General features: G+C 38.3%; 4 protein-coding genes across 4 annotated transcripts in view; 2 read left to right on the top strand and 2 right to left on the bottom strand.

The window, feature by feature from the left end:
- The first annotated feature begins 1596 nt into the window (after nucleotides 1-1596).
- On the top strand, nucleotides 1597-3912 carry LOC105697802 (helix-loop-helix protein 1). Its single transcript, XM_012421458.2, has 3 exons — nucleotides 1597-1661; nucleotides 2270-2407; nucleotides 3759-3912. Exons 1-3 carry the CDS (start codon nucleotides 1597-1599, stop codon nucleotides 3910-3912), a joined length of 357 nt encoding a protein of 118 aa, XP_012276881.2.
- A 3213-nt stretch (nucleotides 3913-7125) lies between these two features.
- LOC111673882 lies at nucleotides 7126-8744 on the bottom strand. Its single transcript, XM_023431825.1, has 5 exons — nucleotides 8062-8744; nucleotides 7684-7972; nucleotides 7474-7542; nucleotides 7307-7375; nucleotides 7126-7182 (listed from the first exon to the last, which is right to left on the bottom strand). The coding sequence occupies exons 1-5, from the start codon at nucleotides 8742-8744 to the stop codon at nucleotides 7126-7128; spliced, it is 1167 nt and encodes a 388-aa protein (XP_023287593.1).
- A 1272-nt stretch (nucleotides 8745-10016) lies between these two features.
- LOC111673880 lies at nucleotides 10017-10703 on the bottom strand. Its single transcript, XM_023431823.1, has one exon. It carries the CDS (start codon nucleotides 10701-10703, stop codon nucleotides 10017-10019), a length of 687 nt encoding a protein of 228 aa, XP_023287591.1.
- Nucleotides 10704-13154: 2451 nt separating this feature from the next.
- Nucleotides 13155-18540, top strand: part of LOC105697803 (26S proteasome non-ATPase regulatory subunit 1) — a 48968-nt gene continuing 43582 nt past the window's right edge. The window contains exons 1-8 of the mRNA XM_012421459.1: nucleotides 13155-13261; nucleotides 13632-13749; nucleotides 13845-14014; nucleotides 14591-14799; nucleotides 15421-15879; nucleotides 16312-16538; nucleotides 17447-17699; nucleotides 18149-18337. Coding sequence (XP_012276882.1) covers nucleotides 13243-13261; nucleotides 13632-13749; nucleotides 13845-14014; nucleotides 14591-14799; nucleotides 15421-15879; nucleotides 16312-16538; nucleotides 17447-17699; nucleotides 18149-18337 — 1644 coding nt within the window. The 5' untranslated portion in view covers nucleotides 13155-13242. The remainder of the gene's footprint in view (nucleotides 13262-13631; nucleotides 13750-13844; nucleotides 14015-14590; nucleotides 14800-15420; nucleotides 15880-16311; nucleotides 16539-17446; nucleotides 17700-18148; nucleotides 18338-18540) is intronic.

Genomic DNA, 18540 nt, shown 5'->3' with positions numbered 1-18540 from the left:
ATACATTTTATAGCAAAATTAATTTTTTTTTTTCCGAACGAGGAAATCTAGGAACGGTTACTATATTTTTTTACCTTTTGGGAGGAGTAAAATGAACTATTCTACGTTTAGCATTCCTAAGAAGAATAACGAAACTTTTTACTATTTATATAGTAAAGTTTTATTTTATTATTGTTAACGTAGCTGATAAATCATCTTATATTCCATTGTACATGCCCAGATAGTATTATTAACCGTTGCGAATAGTTCCGTAGATTATTAACTGTGCCTCCAAAAATAATTTTTTATAATAACCAACGCTAATTAAACTTATTTTGTTTCAGTGTTGCCAACTCTAAATCTATAAATTCTAATTCAGTCGGGTTAAAACAATAGTATAATCCGCCCCGATCAAGAAAATAATAGTACAAATTGAAAAGTTGAATTATCTTCATAAAAAATTTACCTGCATTAAAAGAAATAATAATTCAATACGTCTAATGATTTATAATATTCTAAAAAAACAAGTGAAAACGTGTAATCCTTTCTAATTATGAAATGCCGTGTGCCGGGTTTTATGAGTGCAGCGCTGCAATCCGTTACGTCAAGAGCGGGAACTAATCGGAACAAACTCATCGTTTCTAATGATACAAATGAATAGCTCTAATTGGTCGCCGTTTATTGGCAGGCTGTTGACGCATATCAGTCGCAAACTGCATCCTCAAATTGTCACTTTCCTTGATCATGGTAGATTTCTTCTGAAATAATAGTATAACTGGCGTATCCTTATTGTTCGAAAAATGGATAGTCCGCTGCACTAAAATAATAGGACAAATGTTATAATTATCGTCGATTAACAACCTTGTTATGCTTAATTCATTGATATTCTCGCATGTCTTGGCGTCGGTTAGGGATGGAGGAGAATTTTATATGCAAACCAGCGATCCGCATCATTTGCAAGAAATCCTGGCCATCTAACGGTGCCGCCGGAACTAACTCGAACAAAGTTTTTAGTAACGTTCGGGACAAATTGGAAGTCGATCTAATCAAACCGCAATGTTAAACGGTTGTACCGGTAATATTGTTGCAGTTACGAAAAGTAGAGTAAATAATAACATCATGCAACGAAAGTTGACAATATTTAAAAAGGTAACCTAGCTATTCCAAAGTGGTAAGAAACATTACTATAAATATAGTTACCGTTCCTACAAAATTCGTATAAGAGCCAGGAGGATGCTCAACTATTAAGAAATTGTTATAGCTCCCAATTTATGGTAAATCAAACGATAAATTGCGTTCCTTTAACAAGAATGGCTTTACGGGATCAAATTGTTTAGTTTAGCTATTTTTCTCTCAGTGTAGGATGCTTGGTGGGGGGGCACTGCTACTCATTGTTACTCTCTTTACAACATACAATAAGAACGTAATTGGGACCGGACATTTGGACGAAACCCATTATCGGTAGACAATGATCCGATCGAATGACATGACATACTTAAAAAATACGGACTTCATAATGAATGCTATTTATATGTTAAATACGACTCAGGATTTTGCTCGACGTTTCAATATATTTATATAACTTTCTTTTTGGGCATATTTCCAGGTTATTTATCGATGGAGAGGGAAGCTCTTCTTCCAATCCCTGCCTGTTGTAACCTGAGCCTTCAAAATAGACGAAGGTACGATAGATGTGACAATTTCAATGACTACACTGAGAGAAAAATCTAATTAAATTAGTCTTTAACTAGTTTTCATAGATTAAAAAGGACTCGGATACTCTTTATAGTAAAATCAACTTTTTTTTTTTGGACTAGGGAATCTAGGAACAGTTACTATATTTTTTTTTGGACGCAGTACAATAGACTATTCTACGTTCACTGTATTTTTCTAGGAAGAATGTGTAATATTTTTTTATTTTTCTAATAAAATTGCACTTCATTATTGTTAACGTAACCGATATTTCAGCGTAAATTTTACATATCTAGATATTATTTTTAACTGTTGTGAAAAGTTCTGTTCTAAATTTGTTTATAGGTATATTAAAAATTGTTGATCAAAACTGAAATTTCAAGGGTGTCAGGACCTTCCTTATTGTCTTCGTGTTCACGTTGTAAAGTTCGATACGATTCGGTACCCCCAGTTCGGAGAAAAGTTTCATGAACAATTGACTCCTCGGATGCCACTTTCACATCCCTTTAAAAGACTTTTAATTATAACAACAAGCCCTGTTAATTCTGTGCATTAAAAATGTGAAGTAATAGCTTTTTTAAAGATCTAAATTTTCCAGAGACAGAGAGAACTCCATGGCGAACGGTGGTCATAATATTACAAATGGCGTAGGTCCGACTTCCGGAGGACTTTCCAGAGAAGAAAGACGTCGTCGGCGTCGAGCTACTCAAAAATACAGAACCGCCCACGCTACACGGTATGATATTCAATTCAAATTAATACTCTGACAATTTTCGAACGACCGGAATTTCACATTTGTACTAATACTCAAGCAGCGATTAAACCACGATGCAACTTTGGTTAAAGTTAACCCTTTAACTACGTTACGTGGAGACGTACCACCTGCACTGATAGTGCGGCCGCGGAGTGTTAATTTTTTATATGAATACGATATTCATTTGTCGCTTTTAATACATGCGAATGAAGGGGCAACTATAGAGGTGCTTCGCAAAAAAACGTCGGTCTAAACAGTCACTATAGTGACGGTTCGTGTTTAAAGGGTTAACTAATCAAGCTCAGCTTAGATATCGAGTGATAACAGCGTTTTGACTAATTGTAAGGCCGATATTCATCTGCCAAAGTTTTGCCATTACCGAACCACCACTAAATTAGTATTGGCACAATATTGACTAATAAACCTAAAAATAAAAAACCTGAAATCTTATTTGCAATTGCTTTTACTGAACTTCAAGCTTTCTACCCTGGTAGCATAGAATAGTTTCTAAATATTTTTTTGTAATCTTCGCTAAATATCTCAGCCAACAGATTTTTTAAGATGTCTTGTAGATTTCATTTGAAGATCTCTAAAATATCTGCTGAAAATCTCAATGACATATTTAGTTTGAATAATTTAAAAACATGTATAAAAATTATATTCTTTAATTTATGAACATACAATAAAAGTAAATTTTTTAATTTACGATAATTATCGGACACTTCGTTTGGTATNCACTTCATTTGGTATCAAAAGACACGAGAAATTTTTGTAATATTTTCGTTTCGCTATTTCATTATGGGAGCAAAACGTGTGATTTTGATTTTAAATATTTTTAAAACGTTTATAATGTATTCGGCCGATAATATGAACATAATAAAAATACAGTTTTTACTTCACGACTATTATCGGGCACTTCATTTGGTATCAAAAGACACGAGAAATGTTTGTAATATTTTCGTTTCGCTATTTCATAATGGGAGCAAAACGTGTGATTTTGATTATAAATATTTTTAAAACGTTTATAATGTATTCGGCCGATAATATGTAAAAAATACTTGTATTAAAATGAAACGAAATGTTTTGTATATCTGTAAGCAAAACATTTGGATCTAATATACAAACGCCATAAAAATAATATTCCAAAGTAAATGTCCGCAAATATAGACAAAATATACGATATTCGTTAAATGTGCAGAAAATATGAGAGAAATATTTTGCGTTATTAACGACTTTCGTATTCGAAAGTGTTCGAAATGTCGAGTCTGTTTTACCAATGTATGGAAGGTGTAGAATTAAGAAAAATAGCTCATCGTAATTTCTTTTGTTCCAGAGAAAGAGTCCGAGTGGAAGCTTTCAATCTCGCATTCTCCGAACTTCGAAAGCTGCTGCCAACTTTACCCCCGGATAAGAAGCTGTCGAAAATTGAAATACTACGTTTGGCCATTTGCTACATAGCTTATCTCAATCACGTGTTGGAAGCGTAACCATCGAGCATGACTTATACATGGCTAAAGGCAGTAAATTGGGCTGAAACCGTTGTTAACGTTCATTCGACCACGGTTTGGTGGTCAAAATAATTTATGTAATTAACTGTCGCATCGGTATTACGAATCACATTTAATTTTTATACTAGACAAATGAACCAATTGTGACGTCACGAAAGATTATCGTACGGCTGTGAATCGAATAGTATGCTTCCACTTTTATATTCGTTTAAGTCGGTAGATTGAGCGGAATTGTAACGAGTACTTTTAATTTACTATATATAATTTAGTTGTGAAGTGTACCTAAAATTTACAAGTTTACTAATTGTAATTGATATGGATTTGGTCATTATATTATTTCAATAGACTCAGGGTTATCTTCATTTTTAATTTAATTTTACTTGAGCGGGAGAGAACGTCATACAACGAAACGGTAGCTGCTGTAGTCGCTGCAGGGAGAAATAAGCATACCTACGTTTACGGCATTCGTTTGCATAAATACAATTCCAAAATCTTTTAATTTCAAACATTTTTTTCAGAACGACGGGACGATAAGGTATTTTAACATGGTCAGAACCGGGCTATATAAAGGTTTCATTGGCCCGCCATTTCCATTGTATTGAATTTTTCTTCAGCTACTTTAGTTTTTTGCCAGAGGTGGCGGTAGTATTCCTGTACATCCCCGATGCAAGGGGGTGTCATCCCTTTATTCCAAATCAAGTACGAATCCTTTCGCCAGGATTGGTTTACGTGCTTTTCTCCGCGTATATTACAACGTATAATACGTTCTTAGTTTTCTACATGAGCGCGAAGTATATTACACCCTTCTATTTCTACATAGAAAATAATAAATCCAATTAGAAATTTGATATCAAACCGGGTCAAGTCGAAAGAATTTAAACACAAACGCCAAATTAATTATTTCTTAACAACTTTTACGTGTTTATATGTGCGCTAAAAGACGTTAACCTCGCGAATATACATATATCATGCATCTGTGGAATCCGCCATATTGGAAACGTACAATTCTGAAGAATTTCGAATACAAAGGCCAAATTAATTCATTACTCCTTAAAATATTTCCGTGTTTACACATATGCTAAAAGACGTTTGTAACCTAGCAGAAGCTGTATATATCGCCCGTCTGCGGCATTCTTCATATTGTAAACGTAATTTACTGGTTTTCTACAATTTCCTCTGGTAAACTACCTTGTTACGTAATATACGTGAAGAACCTCGAATAATGGGAATCACCCAACCCTGTCCGGAACCGATTCGAAATCGATTTCCGTAACTTCGACTTCTTGCGGAAGTGGGAAAATGTGAGCGCAAATTCCCTTCCCAAATCGTGTACTCTATGGCAAGAACTGTCCGAGAGCAGCTCTCGCGAGTTTTCCGTGGACACGAGTCAATGACACCCCCAGGGTGGGAATTATTATTATTCGTAGTCCCGAAGCATAGAACGATAACGTTGATACGAACGGCGTGCAATTTGCTACCCTTGCTGCCGATCACTGTAATCGACATGGTAGCTGGAAATCCATAATTTAAAATCCCTAGCGTACAATCATCGGGATTCTCCCAGTGGAAGAGGTAGGTAGGGCGAACTAGGGCGTTTCGCACTCTAAGTAATGAGGTGTGAACTATCCCATGACCCGTTCATCGCAAAAGCATCCATCGTGCATATTCACGTGTTAGTCACGTGCAGGGTTGCGTAGGTACAATACGTGCTTTTCTACATCTATATTGCAACGTATTGTAGTGGTTATTCTTAATATCTGTAAAGGGAGAGAGAGGAGGGGAATTTTGAGATTGAAACGTTCCGGAAGGTGTGAGCGGCAAGAGGAAGGGAACTCAGGAGTTTCAACGCCCTAGTAGCGCAAAATACTTGTCCCATATATTCTATATATTTAACGAATATCGTGCATTTTGGAAATATTTCCCAGACATTTGAAAGATTTGCAATATATCTACTTAATAACATCATTTTTATGATATTCGTGTAATATCAGCTCTACTTGTTTTCGTAATATTTGTTCTTATAGATGTACAAAACGTTTCATTTCATTTTAATATATGTTTTTTTTTTCATATTATTTGAAGAATACGTTACAAACGTTTCAGAAATATTTACAATAAGAAAGAAAATGTTGCAAAAATTTGTCGTGTTTTTAGATACCAAATGAAGTGTTCGGTAATAATTTGAAAGTAAAGAATCTATTTTTATTGCGTGTTTGCAAATTAAAAAATATAATTTCGATATATGTTTCTAAATTATTATTTTACTCGTAAGACCGTTCAGCGTGGAAATTAAAGTCGTGACGAACGTAAAACTGAGGTCATTGTGTAGAGAGTGTTGCTATTTCTGTGGCAACAAAACCGCGATTATTGCGTTACTATTGAACGAGGAGGAAAAACTGTCATTTATTATAGAGATGAGGTTGCATAAATACTAATACCGAAATAATGCCCGGAAATATTCTTGATTTTCACGATTCCCAGGTATTACTTTCCAATGCATATGGAATGGAACAATTGGAATGGACGAGTGGAAAATTTCCGGCAAGACACCAGACCCGCGTTGCTACTTCGAAAGTGGAATAAAAGTCCAACATTGGTATTTCTTTTCCTATGGAAGAATTTCCTTTGGTTTTCTATCGATTTTATAGTTTCTTAAGAAATGTTCTCAGTTCAAACATACCTGTTGTCCGTGGCTTTCGCCTTGAAGTTTGGAGTTGCTCTTCCTTATACATTTTTGTATCGTTTAAGTATTTCATTGATTACCGTTTGGACGAGCTACAAATGTCAATTGACGTGCGGAATTTCTAGCTTCAACTGGCCTGATCGAACTGCTTTGACCCAGCTGGCGCTTTTGTGTTAATATTTGCTGTAACGTTTGATTATCGACCGGAGAAACAATTCCTCTAAGGGTAGATTGATAGACTACTTCTGAATTCAAGTTCTACCCTATGAACGATTAATATAAATTACTGGGAAAATCCATGCAGAATTAGCGATAGTATCTCGCTGAATTAAAATATAATTTCCTTGGATCTTGAAAAAGATATCAGGATCAATTGTAAAAGTGGAAAATTAGTTATAATAACTTTATTGGCTACGGTTCGGTTAGATTGAACGCATATCTTTGATCATTAAATTGTGGAGGAGAGAATGGGTTTTAATACTTTTCACAGATACAACATAAAATCGGTATTAGTAATCTTCGAGTTGTAACATTATCACCATGTACGTCGTGATGGTGGTGGTCATCTGTAAAACAAAACACGGAGCAAGAAATAGTCACAGGGGGAACGAAAGAATTATTTTTAAAGCACAGCAAGAATGGTAAAATAAAAAGTAGGAGATAAATATTCCTACGATCATGGAAACTCACTTTACAGAATAACGAAAAGCCCATGTCCAAGAAACCAAAAATTGTGATTCTCAGTCGCCTCTGCAGCAACTGGCAACAGAGGATATAAATCTGCAAGAGCAACTTTTACTTCAACTTTTGTTCCGATGTTCCGTATAATCTTCTCAATTACAGTCCCAAATTCTTACCATCTTGACCGATTGGTCGGATTGGGGCAACATCCACGTTTTGTGAAGGACGTTTGCCGTTTCTTTTGCCTGCAGCGTGAAACAAACATTTACTAAAAAAATTCTACATCTCAAGTAATGCCTGCACATACATTTGAGATCTCACAGAATACTTACAATCGCATTTATAATACCATAAGCATGTTTGAATTTATTAGCAAATCAACCTACCTCATTGGAAGTCATCTCGCAAACAGTAGCGAAATATCCAAAGATGATCACATCCACCATTGTGAACAACGATACTACGATCGACACGACATAATTTTCTCTCCTCCTATCGTCGGTATGCCTCAAGAACAAACAAGTTGCATGACAGGATACCAAGATGTTGATGAATCTCTCTATCGCCACAAAGAACAAGACCGGAGAGAAGAACTCGCACACCCTTTCGGTAAGGTCGCAGAGCTCCCCGTGAAGTCTGACCACCATTTTCAACTTGGTCCCCATCTGGGAGGTCCTAAAAATATTGCAGAACAATTTGAAACTACTCCTAAAGATCTTTTCTTTTCCTTTCAGGGCGTTCCGAGGAGCAAGGATCCAGTTCACCTGATTCGTTCGACACCTTTGCCGCTCCTAACACGGTAAGAATGGATCCAAGATCTTGCCCCAACGGCAGTCACCCTCTCCAGGACTAAAATCCTCTTATTCAGAGCAAGAAACCTCTCCCTCAGGACCAGCAGTAAATTGGTGAAAATCACTATTGTCACAAACGCGGTAGGCCGGACGACGCCAAAGGTTATCCACAGTGTTGCATCGTAAGTCGGATTAAAATATAAAGCCATTTGCTCGCCAGTCAGCATCACGTAGAAAAGACTGTTTACTACGACAATATATCGGATAAATCGTCTGATTAGATTATTTTCATCCTCCAGGATACCCAGCTCCCCCATCAAATCTTTGGTATCGTTGAAGTTTTCGATGAGGCTGCGGAATCGCGTTTGGCCACAAGCAAACACCATCCAGGATACGACTACGCAGAGGAATATCACGGACAGAAGGATCGAGCTCGCAATTATCGACAAGATAGTCTGGTGAGGATAAGCGAGCTTGAACCTTTCCGAAATAATACCGTGGCTCACGATGGTGTAGGCCACGGATAGGATTACACCGTACATCAGGCCGAAGGAAGAAGATCTTGGCATGTTGGCCTCGTCGAGGTCGTACGGACACAAGCCGATGACTTTTCCAACATAGTACAGACGAATCAGCGCGGACGATCCCTTTTTCATTTTTCGAACCTCGGAGCAATTGTATTGCACGCTTCTTGCCGATAATGCGAATGGCTTTGCGGCAATAACGGGTTAGTGCTTATATGCGCATTTGGATAAATGCTAATCCATTAATGCGTTACTTTTATCCAGGGCTGGCAAGGACGCATCGCATCCTATCGAGTGTTGTGGCGGAAGGCAAATATTAACGATTAATATAAAGTACCGCGAAAACGCACCTCGTATTTACTTTATTAACTATGATTCGGTGATATTTATTGGAAATATTTCTCATCAAATTATGGACTAAGGAATATACTCTGATACTCTTAACTGGCGTCAGAAATTAATCGGGGTTAGTGATGTTCTAATTGTAACATTATCACCAAGTACGTTGTAATGGTAGTGATCATCTGTAACGCAAACACGCAACAAGGAGGTACAATGGTAGTGGAAGGACAATCATTTAAAAACTGAAGAAGATAAAAATAATTGGGAACTCACTTTACGGAATAAAGAAAAGTTAATGTCTATAAATCCAAAAATTGTGACCCTCAGCCGCCTCTGCAGCAACTGGCAAGAGAGTACGTAAACCTATACAAACGATTGATTTTCGTTTCAAATATCGCATTGTATCATCTATAGTAATTTAAATGGTCGTCTCGAGTTTATACCATTTTGACCCGTTGGTTTGATCGGTACATTATCCACATTTTGTGCAGTACGCTCCCAGTTCCGTTTGCCTGCAGACGTGGAATAATTATTGTTTCTCAAAATGTACGTCTTTTAAATAACATACATAAAGTACTTAAACTCTTAGAAGCTATTAAGCTTTAAAAAGTATCTCTATTATTTTCAATCAAATTTAAATTATTTTAAACATATTCGTAGGTATGTATTGGGAGTATATCCTACCTCATTGGAAGTCGTTTCGCAAACATTAGTAAAGTATCCGTAATTGACCACTTCTACGATTATCAAAAGTGCTAGCATGAATGAAATAATATAACTTTCCTCCTTCCCATCGTTGATGTTCCTCAAGAATAGGACAATTTCATGGACATATACTAAGAAAAACATGAACTTCTGTAGAGCTATGACGAGCATCGCCGGCGAAAAGAACTCGCAGACCCTTTCGGTAAGGTCGCAGAGCTCCCCATGGAGTCTGTTCACCATTTTCAACTTGGTCCCAAAGGGAGAGTTCCTGAAAAAGCGCAAGAAACATTTGAAACGGACCTCTTTGACCCTTACTTTTTTTTTTTTCAGTACGTTCCCGATTACCAGGGATGTAATTCACCTAATCCTTTCCACACCCATGTCGCTCCTGACGCAATAAGAGTGCATCCAGGATTTCGCCCCGACAATGGTCACCCTTTCTAAGATTAGGATCCTCTCATTGAGAGCGCGGAACCTGTCCCTCAGCACCAACAGTAAATTTATGAAAATCACCAAAGTCATGTACACGACTGTCTTGAATGCGGTAAACGGTAGCCACACTTTTATGTTGTAAGTTGGGTTACGGAGGAGAAATACTTGCTCGCCAGTTACCAACACGTAGAAGGAAACGTTTACTACGGTAACGTCTCGAACGAATCGTTTGATTAGTCTCCTTTTATCTTCCAGGATACCTAATTCCTCCATCCGATCATCGATGTCGTTGAAGCTCGCGACGAGGGTGCGAAATTGCGTTTGACCGAAAGCAAACACCATCCAGGATGCGATCGTAGCGAGGAATGCCACAAACAGAAACACGATATCCGCAATTATCTTCAAAGGAAACTGATAAGGATAAATCAATTCGAACCTTTCCAAAATGACATTATAGCTTAAGAAGGTATAAACCATGGACAGGATCATTCCGTACACCACTCCGTAGCAAGAGTACTTCGGCATGTTGACCTCGTCTAGATCGTATGGACACAAGCCGATGACTTTTCCGACATAGTACAAGCGAATCAACGTGGATGAATTGTTCTTCATGTTTTGACACTAAAGGTATTTTTCATGGACAATTCTTGCCGATAACTCCGGTCGAATGGCTTGACAGCAATAACGGGCAATAACTTATACGAGCGTTCGTATAAATGCTTAATCTATTAATGCGTTCTTTTTATCGAGGACCTGAGTCCTCGACCAGAATGCGCATGCTCGAGTGCTACGCCGTAAAGCAATTCGTAACGCATTCTTTGTGTATAGTCCAAACGATACAAGCGGCCAAGACGTTGTTCAGTTTAGAACCCTAACCTGGGGATAAGGTGGACTTAGAGGGGATTCAAGTGGCAGATTGAAACCGTCGTGATAAATATTCACGGGTTCGAATCCTGGTACCGAATTTTCTTTGGTCCCGCTGGCTATCTTGAAACTTGTCTTGGATATTCCGGGATAAGGAGAGGGGCTTGGGAAAGAAATCGACCGCCAGTAGAAACGCGTCTCTTGTCTCGGGCATATTGTGGTAACTTCCTTCTACGTGAAACCTTTGTTTTTTTTACCGGAGTCGGTTGATATTTGGTCGGTAGGGGTGTAGGATCGGATGCACCCAAGTCGAGGTCGATGAGCATCGTCATTCTTCGAGCGTGTCCTTTGGTCATAGCGTTTCTCTACTGTTCTTGATAAGAAAGAGCGTCCAGGTAAATTTTGGTACAATCCCGTATACAATTTCATTTATAAATCGTTTATAAATCGCGTATAGATCGCGACGGTCGTTTACCGAACCGACATGTCTCACTACGAGAGGCTCGACAAGAATAGTCAGTTTCTTCTACGAGTGTACTCTTGTTAAAGTCATGTTAATCTACTAATGCCAGTGCATCGATCGATGAGCCTATACCTGCGGGTATGACAGTAATTGTGTAGGATTATTTGCACGATCCGTTACGACGGTATTTCATTTAATTTCGATTGATTTGCAGTCGTACGTACTTACACCGTTTCGTCTAATTCCGGCCTCCATGGAAATAAACGCAGTTGCTAGCGGTTAAAATGGAATATTTCAAGCTCGAAAAAATATTACCGCGGTGCAATGAATTTATTAAACAATTTAGAATTCCATAATTTTGAGGACAGAAGTGAAAATGACATTTTCCCGTACAGGGAATCGAACCTTCTGGATGAAAGCCGAGTATCCTAGCCACTTTTTTTTTAGTAACACGTTTATTGAAGCCTTAGTGTAGTACATTTTAGTTTAACCTTATCCTCTACGCGTTGACGGATTACAGTCTTATCGTATCTATCATGGAGACATGGAGACCTGAGACCCAATTCTCGAGTTTATACTGATTTTCTTCACATACGAATAGATTCGTAAGGAAAGTTTCTCATTGTTGCGAAGTCGCGTAATTGGCCAACATTTGAAAGTCGCATACGAAACTGTCAACTTTCGCGTGAAAAGGATGATAGGATGGACTCGAGAATCGGTCCTCGGGAAGGCGAACACAATGTTATAGAAGTTTCCTCAAAATCGGATACAGATCTTTCTTTGTCAGACTGCGCCACATTCGGTTAGGCCACTACTCGAATAAAGCGTGGGTATGGATTTACAGACGTATGTACAATTGCAATACAGTCATATTATCCAAATAAACTAAGATAAAATACTCAATGTATATTTTATCTATAAAATATTTGTATGAGCATTTATTTGTGACATACGTAAGTACCGTAATTAAAAAAGTTTTGGGTCAGGTAGGAGAACGTCAAGTTTTCCGAGTTTTCAATTGAACACGTCTCCCGCGTTCTACGTGTAGATTCCTTAGCGATAGCGCTGCCACCTGCAGAGAAAATTTCAAAGAATGTTCTGTATCCTTTTTTTTCGGACACAAGCTCCGATAAGGGACTCCTATGTGGTTCGTCCTCCTGGTCTCTAGTCTCCATGATATCTATGTCGTTTGACCAATGTTTGGGTCAGAGATGAGTTGGGAGATTGCTCACGGGCAGGGTCGGCCCTCCCAGTGGAGGATACGGACGGTTACTCCCCGGTGGCAGCGCAACACATTTCGGGTGGGGGCTCGCGCAATCGCGATGGCAGATACAGGGTTAGAAGTTTTTGTGAGGGGTCCATGACTTTTTTGGTCGGTTTTCGGGCTGCTCAGCCGCCGGTAAAATTTTTTCGCAACTGCGACTGCAGTAGCTCGATGAAGAAGGTTGTTCTCTTGAAATTGAGGTCTCGAGCGAGTGGCTACGATTTTATGCAAAGGAAGTCCATACAGGGTGTGAATCGTTTTTGAGGGGTCCATGACTTTTTCAACCGGTTTTCAGTGGTTTTCAGGTTGCTCAGCCGCCGGTGGAATAAATTGCGCTGCCACTGACAACGAGTGGTAACAGGTGGCAAGTGCGTTAGCCGTCCGCATTCTCCACCGAGGGCAGCACAGAACGGATCGCGCAACAGCCCTGAATTGGGAGGCACACTTCCAACTCGTCTCCATTCATCTCTGATCCATATTGTGTTGTATTGTGTCCAGTTGTGGCCTAGGTGCGTTGGGTGCGTTATTGCCGGGGTTATTAAAGCCTACGATAATTCATCATGAATATTACATCCGCAGGTAATGTGTTAATTCAAGTTATATTAAATGAATTTTCGTGTTTAAAGAACCTATTTTTAATTTCTTTAAGTACTATTCATTGATAAATACTCAGTTTAGGAAACGTGATTTGCAGTTCTTCGTCGAACATAACCTCTGAGGACATGTCATTCCCGTCCTGAAGAGATACTCTTTATGATTTGTTTTTGATTTTTGCGCATTTCGTATAGGAAAATTAATATCTATGTTTAATGTTCTGTTTACAAATATGTGAAAGCTTTAGCATCTTTTTAATAGAAATGTAATAAATATTAATGTTAACGTTAGTAGACTCTTTAGCATCTACTGTTTTGTCAACATTGTCTTTGATTGAGCTTTTGTATATTTCCAGCTGGTATAATCTCTCTTCTTGAGGAGCCGATGCCTGAACTTAAAGTTTTTGCATTAAAAAAATTAGATCTGATAGTCGACGAATTCTGGCCTGAGATTTCGGAAGCAATTGAGAAAATGTACGTGCAATGTTTATTGTAACAAGGAGATAGGTATAATGAGATGATGTTTTAAATAATAGAGTCCGTGTCTGAAATAACTTTTTCAATTTCAGTGAAATCCTTCACGAGGATAAGGCTTTTAATCATCACGAATTGGCTGCCTTGGTCGCTAGCAAAGTTTACTACCACTTGGGAAGCTTTGAAGATTCCTTAACTTACGCTCTCGGGGCCGGGGAATTGTTTGATGTAAACGCCCGTAATGAATACGTCGATACGACAATAGGTAATTTTTATCTTCCTCGTTTCATTAATTTTAAATTGTTGCTCATGAAGCTTTTATAACACGATGCTACGATATGTTGAGGGGTGATTTAGAGTCAATTCTAAAGTGCAAAAGGTTAATAAGATATGCAAGGTATTTATTAAAATGTTAAGTGAAATTATTGATATTATGCCTAATGTTACCTATATGGAAATATTTATTTTTATGTGTCAATATAAAATCAATGCAGGTTATCCCAGAAAAATGTAACTTCCATTCAAAATCAGTGAAAGTGACAACTGCTTTGCACTGGTGACCAGTGTGGTAGATAATATTAATATTATATCATTTTTAAATGTAGAAAGTAGAAATTGATCGAAGTTTTTGACGCCGGCATGACCCACCGGTGGCCCATGCTTGTCTGTTCCCTGCGGCAGCTAGTTGAAGTGCCGCCGCACGGAATGGTCCGCGAATATCCGCGCCGGCGTCAACGTGTTAAGCGATTATCAGTCGCTTATTATTTAAACACAAGTTGATCTTCTTTGTGTAGTGCAAGTTTAATTTGTATTATTTCTAATCTATTGTGGTTTGTTGTAGCAAAATGTATCGATTACTATACCCAGCAGAGAGTATTGGAAGCGGAGGGCAAACTACCACCCGGTGGCAAAGGAATAGATCCGAGGTTGGAAGGAATCGTCAACAGGATGTTCCAAAGGTGTCTGGACGATAATCAGTATCGTCAGGCTTTAGGACTTGCTCTTGAAACCAGACGAATGGATATCTTTGAGGCGGCCATAATGAAATCTGTGAGCATGCAGCACGCATCGAAGCGAGGGACTATTCACTCGGAAATCAGTGAAGTCGATTTCCTTTTTTAATGTGATGTGAAAGTGACATCAAAGAGGTCTCGTTTATGAAACTTTTCTCCAAACTGGGTGTACCGAATGTTTTCAAACTTTACGACGTGAATATGAAGGCTATAAGGAAGGTTCTAAAACCCATGAAATTTCAATTTTTTAAAATATGTTTATAGATATTTAAAAAACTTTATTTAAAAAATGAAATTTCATGGGTTTCAGGACCTCCTTTATAGCTTCTATATTTACGTGGGAAAGTTTGAAATAATTAGGTACACTCAGGTCAGAGAAAAGTTTGATGAACGATTGACTCTTTAGATGTCACTTTGACATCCCCTTAAGAACCGATTGTTTTTGATTTTATATAATAAACAACAATGCGATTCGATAAAAAGTGACGGTCGGCCTTAAAATTGACAATTTTTCTGTAATTTCCAACGATTTACAGTGATGTCCACGTGATTTCTCGCATTAAAATCCATGATTTCCTGAGTGAATAACCCCTCGTGTCGATGTTTATGCATTTCGTATTAACAATGCTTCGGTATTTATTAATCTTTCTGATTTCAGGACGATGTCAGTGGAATGTTGTCATATGCGTTTCAAGTTGTCATGAGTCTGATCCAAAATCGCGGTTTCCGAAACACGGTTCTGCGTTGCCTGGTGTCTCTGTATCGCAATCTGGGAACGCCCGATTACGTTAATATGTGCCAGTGTCTGATTTTTCTTGACGATCCGTTAGCTGTGGCAGAGCTTTTGGATCGCCTGAGCAGAGGTTCTCAAGACTGTGTTCTAATGGCTTACCAGATAGCATTTGATTTATACGAGTCAGCTACGCAACAGTTTCTTGGCCGCGTGTTGCAAGCTCTACGAGCTACAGCTCCGATACCTGGGGCACTTATGGTGAAGCCGATCATTAAGCCTGTTGTGAAAGTTGCTACCGATGTTGCTTCTGACTCAACAACTGCCGAAGCAGACAGCGCTGCGGTGCCATCTGAAGAAAAATTTCAACGCAGTGTCGACAGCTTGGTAAATTGCCTTTGTTTTGGAGAACGTATACTATTTGGTTCAGGAATAAGTTCCAAGCGTAAGGGCTGTGAAAGTGGCATCTAAGGGATGAAGCATTCATGAAATTTTTCTCCGCTCTGGGTGTACTACTTTGTATCAACTTTTACCACATAAATTAGGAGACCCTAAGGTTGGTCCTGGCACTCATGACATTTATTATAAAAACAGATTGAAATTTGTTAGAAAATATGAAATTTCATGATGGTCAGGACCGTTCTTACAGCCTTCACATTCACATTGCCAAGGGTGAAATCGATTCGGTATATCCAGTTTGGGGAAAAGTTTCACTAACGATTGACTGCTCAGATCTCACTTTTACATCACCTTTACGGCGAGAACTTACTCTTTAACCTAATAGTTTGAATATAATTTATTAATGATATGATGTTTTAGAATGCCGAAGAACGAGAGCAGCAAGAGAGAGTAGATGCGTTATCCAGTATTTTAGGAGGCGAAGTTTCGATCGACTTGCATCTGCAGTTCCTTATTCGCAGTAATCATACCGATATGCTCATTCTGAAAAATACCAAAGATGCCATAAGGGTGTCTATTTGCCACACTGCCACCGTAATTGCCAATGCATATATGCACTCCGGTACCACCAGTGATCAATTTTTAAGGTATAAACAGTATTTCAGTTGTCATATTAATATTTTTATAACGCTGACGATATTGTATGGACAAACGTTGATTTTTTTATTGGGACGGATTACACAAATAGTTCACAAAAAACTTGTTAGAGTACACTCCCGTATAATCGCGGTTAATACGTTACGCGCTACATGAATTCGCGTTATAGGAAATCGTGCTGTGCAGGAATTTTTCTCGTATAACGCGCACAACTCGTTTTGTTCTTTAGCGCGTTTTACGACGAATAGCGTTATTTGAAAACAGTAGTCGCAACATCTTTGGCGTGTTACAGGAATTCGCGCTGTAAGAGCTCGCGTTATACGGGAGTCTACTGTGTATCATTTTTATATACGTAAATCATTGAGAAATGTTGATCTTTTCACCTAGATTCATTGAATTTGGCATAATTCTTTTCCTTTAGAAGTCTCATACATTTTACATACTGTATTAGCGAATGAACTGCGTGATGTTGATTTGGAGCAATGCGACATATTTTGTTGAATATCATAATCGCCAATGATTATAAGGACTGCAATTAAATAGAGATTTTATCGGTATAAGTAAATAATAATCTAATCTAATTTATACACTAAACAAATAAGGTAATTTAATAGAAGAATATTAAACAGGGTGCTATAATATTTTGTGGAAATAGAGGCATATAATTTCGAGCCTAAATTAAGTTCATTGAACCAAATTTACCTTTATACCTGTATTCGGGGAAAATGGTGTACCGTGTTGGAAAATTAATTCTTCAATTTTAATACTTTGCTATCGCATATTAATTGAAATAAGAAAAATCCTTCTTTTTTTAACCCTTCAGATCAGGATGAATTTCTTGATCTTAAATTTCAGGGAAACGAGTATTTTGTAATTGGATCATGTTTATGAATTCTAGAGACAACCTGGACTGGTTAGCTCGTGCTACAAATTGGGCAAAGTTGACAGCGACTGCTTCCTTAGGAGTTATACATAGGGGCCACGAACAAGAAGCCCTGGCCCTGATGCAGTCTTATTTGCCGAGAGACACTGGTGCCGGTGCTGGGTATTCCGAAGGAGGTGGTCTCTATGCGTTAGGGCTTATTCACGCTAATCACGGTGCCGTTATCACTGACTATCTTCTGGGTCAACTCAAGGATGCACAAAATGAGGTGTGTACAAACACCGAAGCATCCTAATTCAAATTTATGCATTTAAGTTTGTTCCGGCTAGAGAATGTCTCAATTTACGCGGCACTTTTTTTACGCGGTTTTTAAACTTCGTTATTTTTTTCTTAAGCTATTTGACATAAATATGAATTTCTCGAATTTATATCTCCTAACTTTTATTTCCAATATCTTTCCTTTTGTACCGATAGATTTTATTTTTGCGATTTTCATTCGCGTAAAACGAATCCACGACGATCTGCGAAACTGAAGGACACTTGTATAGTTCTTTTTATATATGTGTTTATATTGTCTAGACGTTTTGCGAGAAGTGGGTGGACTGCGAAGCACGATTTCCAAAGTGATAATCACTTTATTTACAATAATAACGTTCGCGTTTCATGTGCCATATAAATGGAAGCAACATGTAGCAAAGTAACATTTTATTTCCACAGATGGTGAGGCACGGTGGGTGTCTGGGCTTGGGATTAGCAGCAATGGGGTCTCATCGACAAGACGTGTACGAGCAATTGAAGTTCAACCTTTATCAAGACGATGCCGTGACCGGAGAAGCAGCTGGCATTGCGATGGGAATGGTTATGCTTGGCTCGAAATCAACCCAAGCTATAGAGGATATGGTTGCGGTAAGATAAATTTCATTCCAGTATCTTACGCTTTTTATAAGCAAAAGTTATTCGTTCGGTCCGGCATTGTGCGGGCCTGCTTTATACTTTCCTGTTATTTGTCGTTCCTGTTAGTGTTCTCATGCATCTCTACCTTAAGCGGGAAAGTATCATTTGATGCTCAAAGGGTGGTTTCTCGATGATCGCTTTCCTTTTTCCTCTTC

Source organism: Orussus abietinus, unplaced genomic scaffold (assembly GCF_000612105.2).
Source record: "Orussus abietinus isolate OABI.00-Male unplaced genomic scaffold, Oabi_2.0 scaffold119, whole genome shotgun sequence".
In the NCBI taxonomy this organism is placed as follows: domain Eukaryota; kingdom Metazoa; phylum Arthropoda; class Insecta; order Hymenoptera; family Orussidae; genus Orussus; species Orussus abietinus.
This window is presented reverse-complemented; position numbering and strand designations above follow the sequence as displayed.

Coding starts and splice junctions, on each gene's coding strand:
- LOC105697802 (XM_012421458.2), top strand. CDS start 1,597: ATGGAGAGGGAAGCTCTTCTTCCAATCCCTGCCTGTTGTAACCTGAGC. Junction 1,662..2,269: donor AGCCTTCAAAATAGACGAAG/GTACGATAGATG, acceptor TAAATTTTCCAG/AGACAGAGAGAACTCCATGG. Junction 2,408..3,758: donor AGAACCGCCCACGCTACACG/GTATGATATTCA, acceptor CTTTTGTTCCAG/AGAAAGAGTCCGAGTGGAAG.
- LOC111673882 (XM_023431825.1), bottom strand. CDS start 8,744: ATGAAAAAGGGATCGTCCGCGCTGATTCGTCTGTACTATGTTGGAAAA. Junction 7,973..8,061: donor AAAGGTGTCGAACGAATCAG/GTGAACTGGATC, acceptor CAATATTTTTAG/GACCTCCCAGATGGGGACCA. Junction 7,376..7,473: donor CCGACCAATCGGTCAAGATG/GTAAGAATTTGG, acceptor CTCTGTTGCCAG/TTGCTGCAGAGGCGACTGAG.
- LOC111673880 (XM_023431823.1), bottom strand. CDS start 10,703: ATGAAGAACAATTCATCCACGTTGATTCGCTTGTACTATGTCGGAAAA.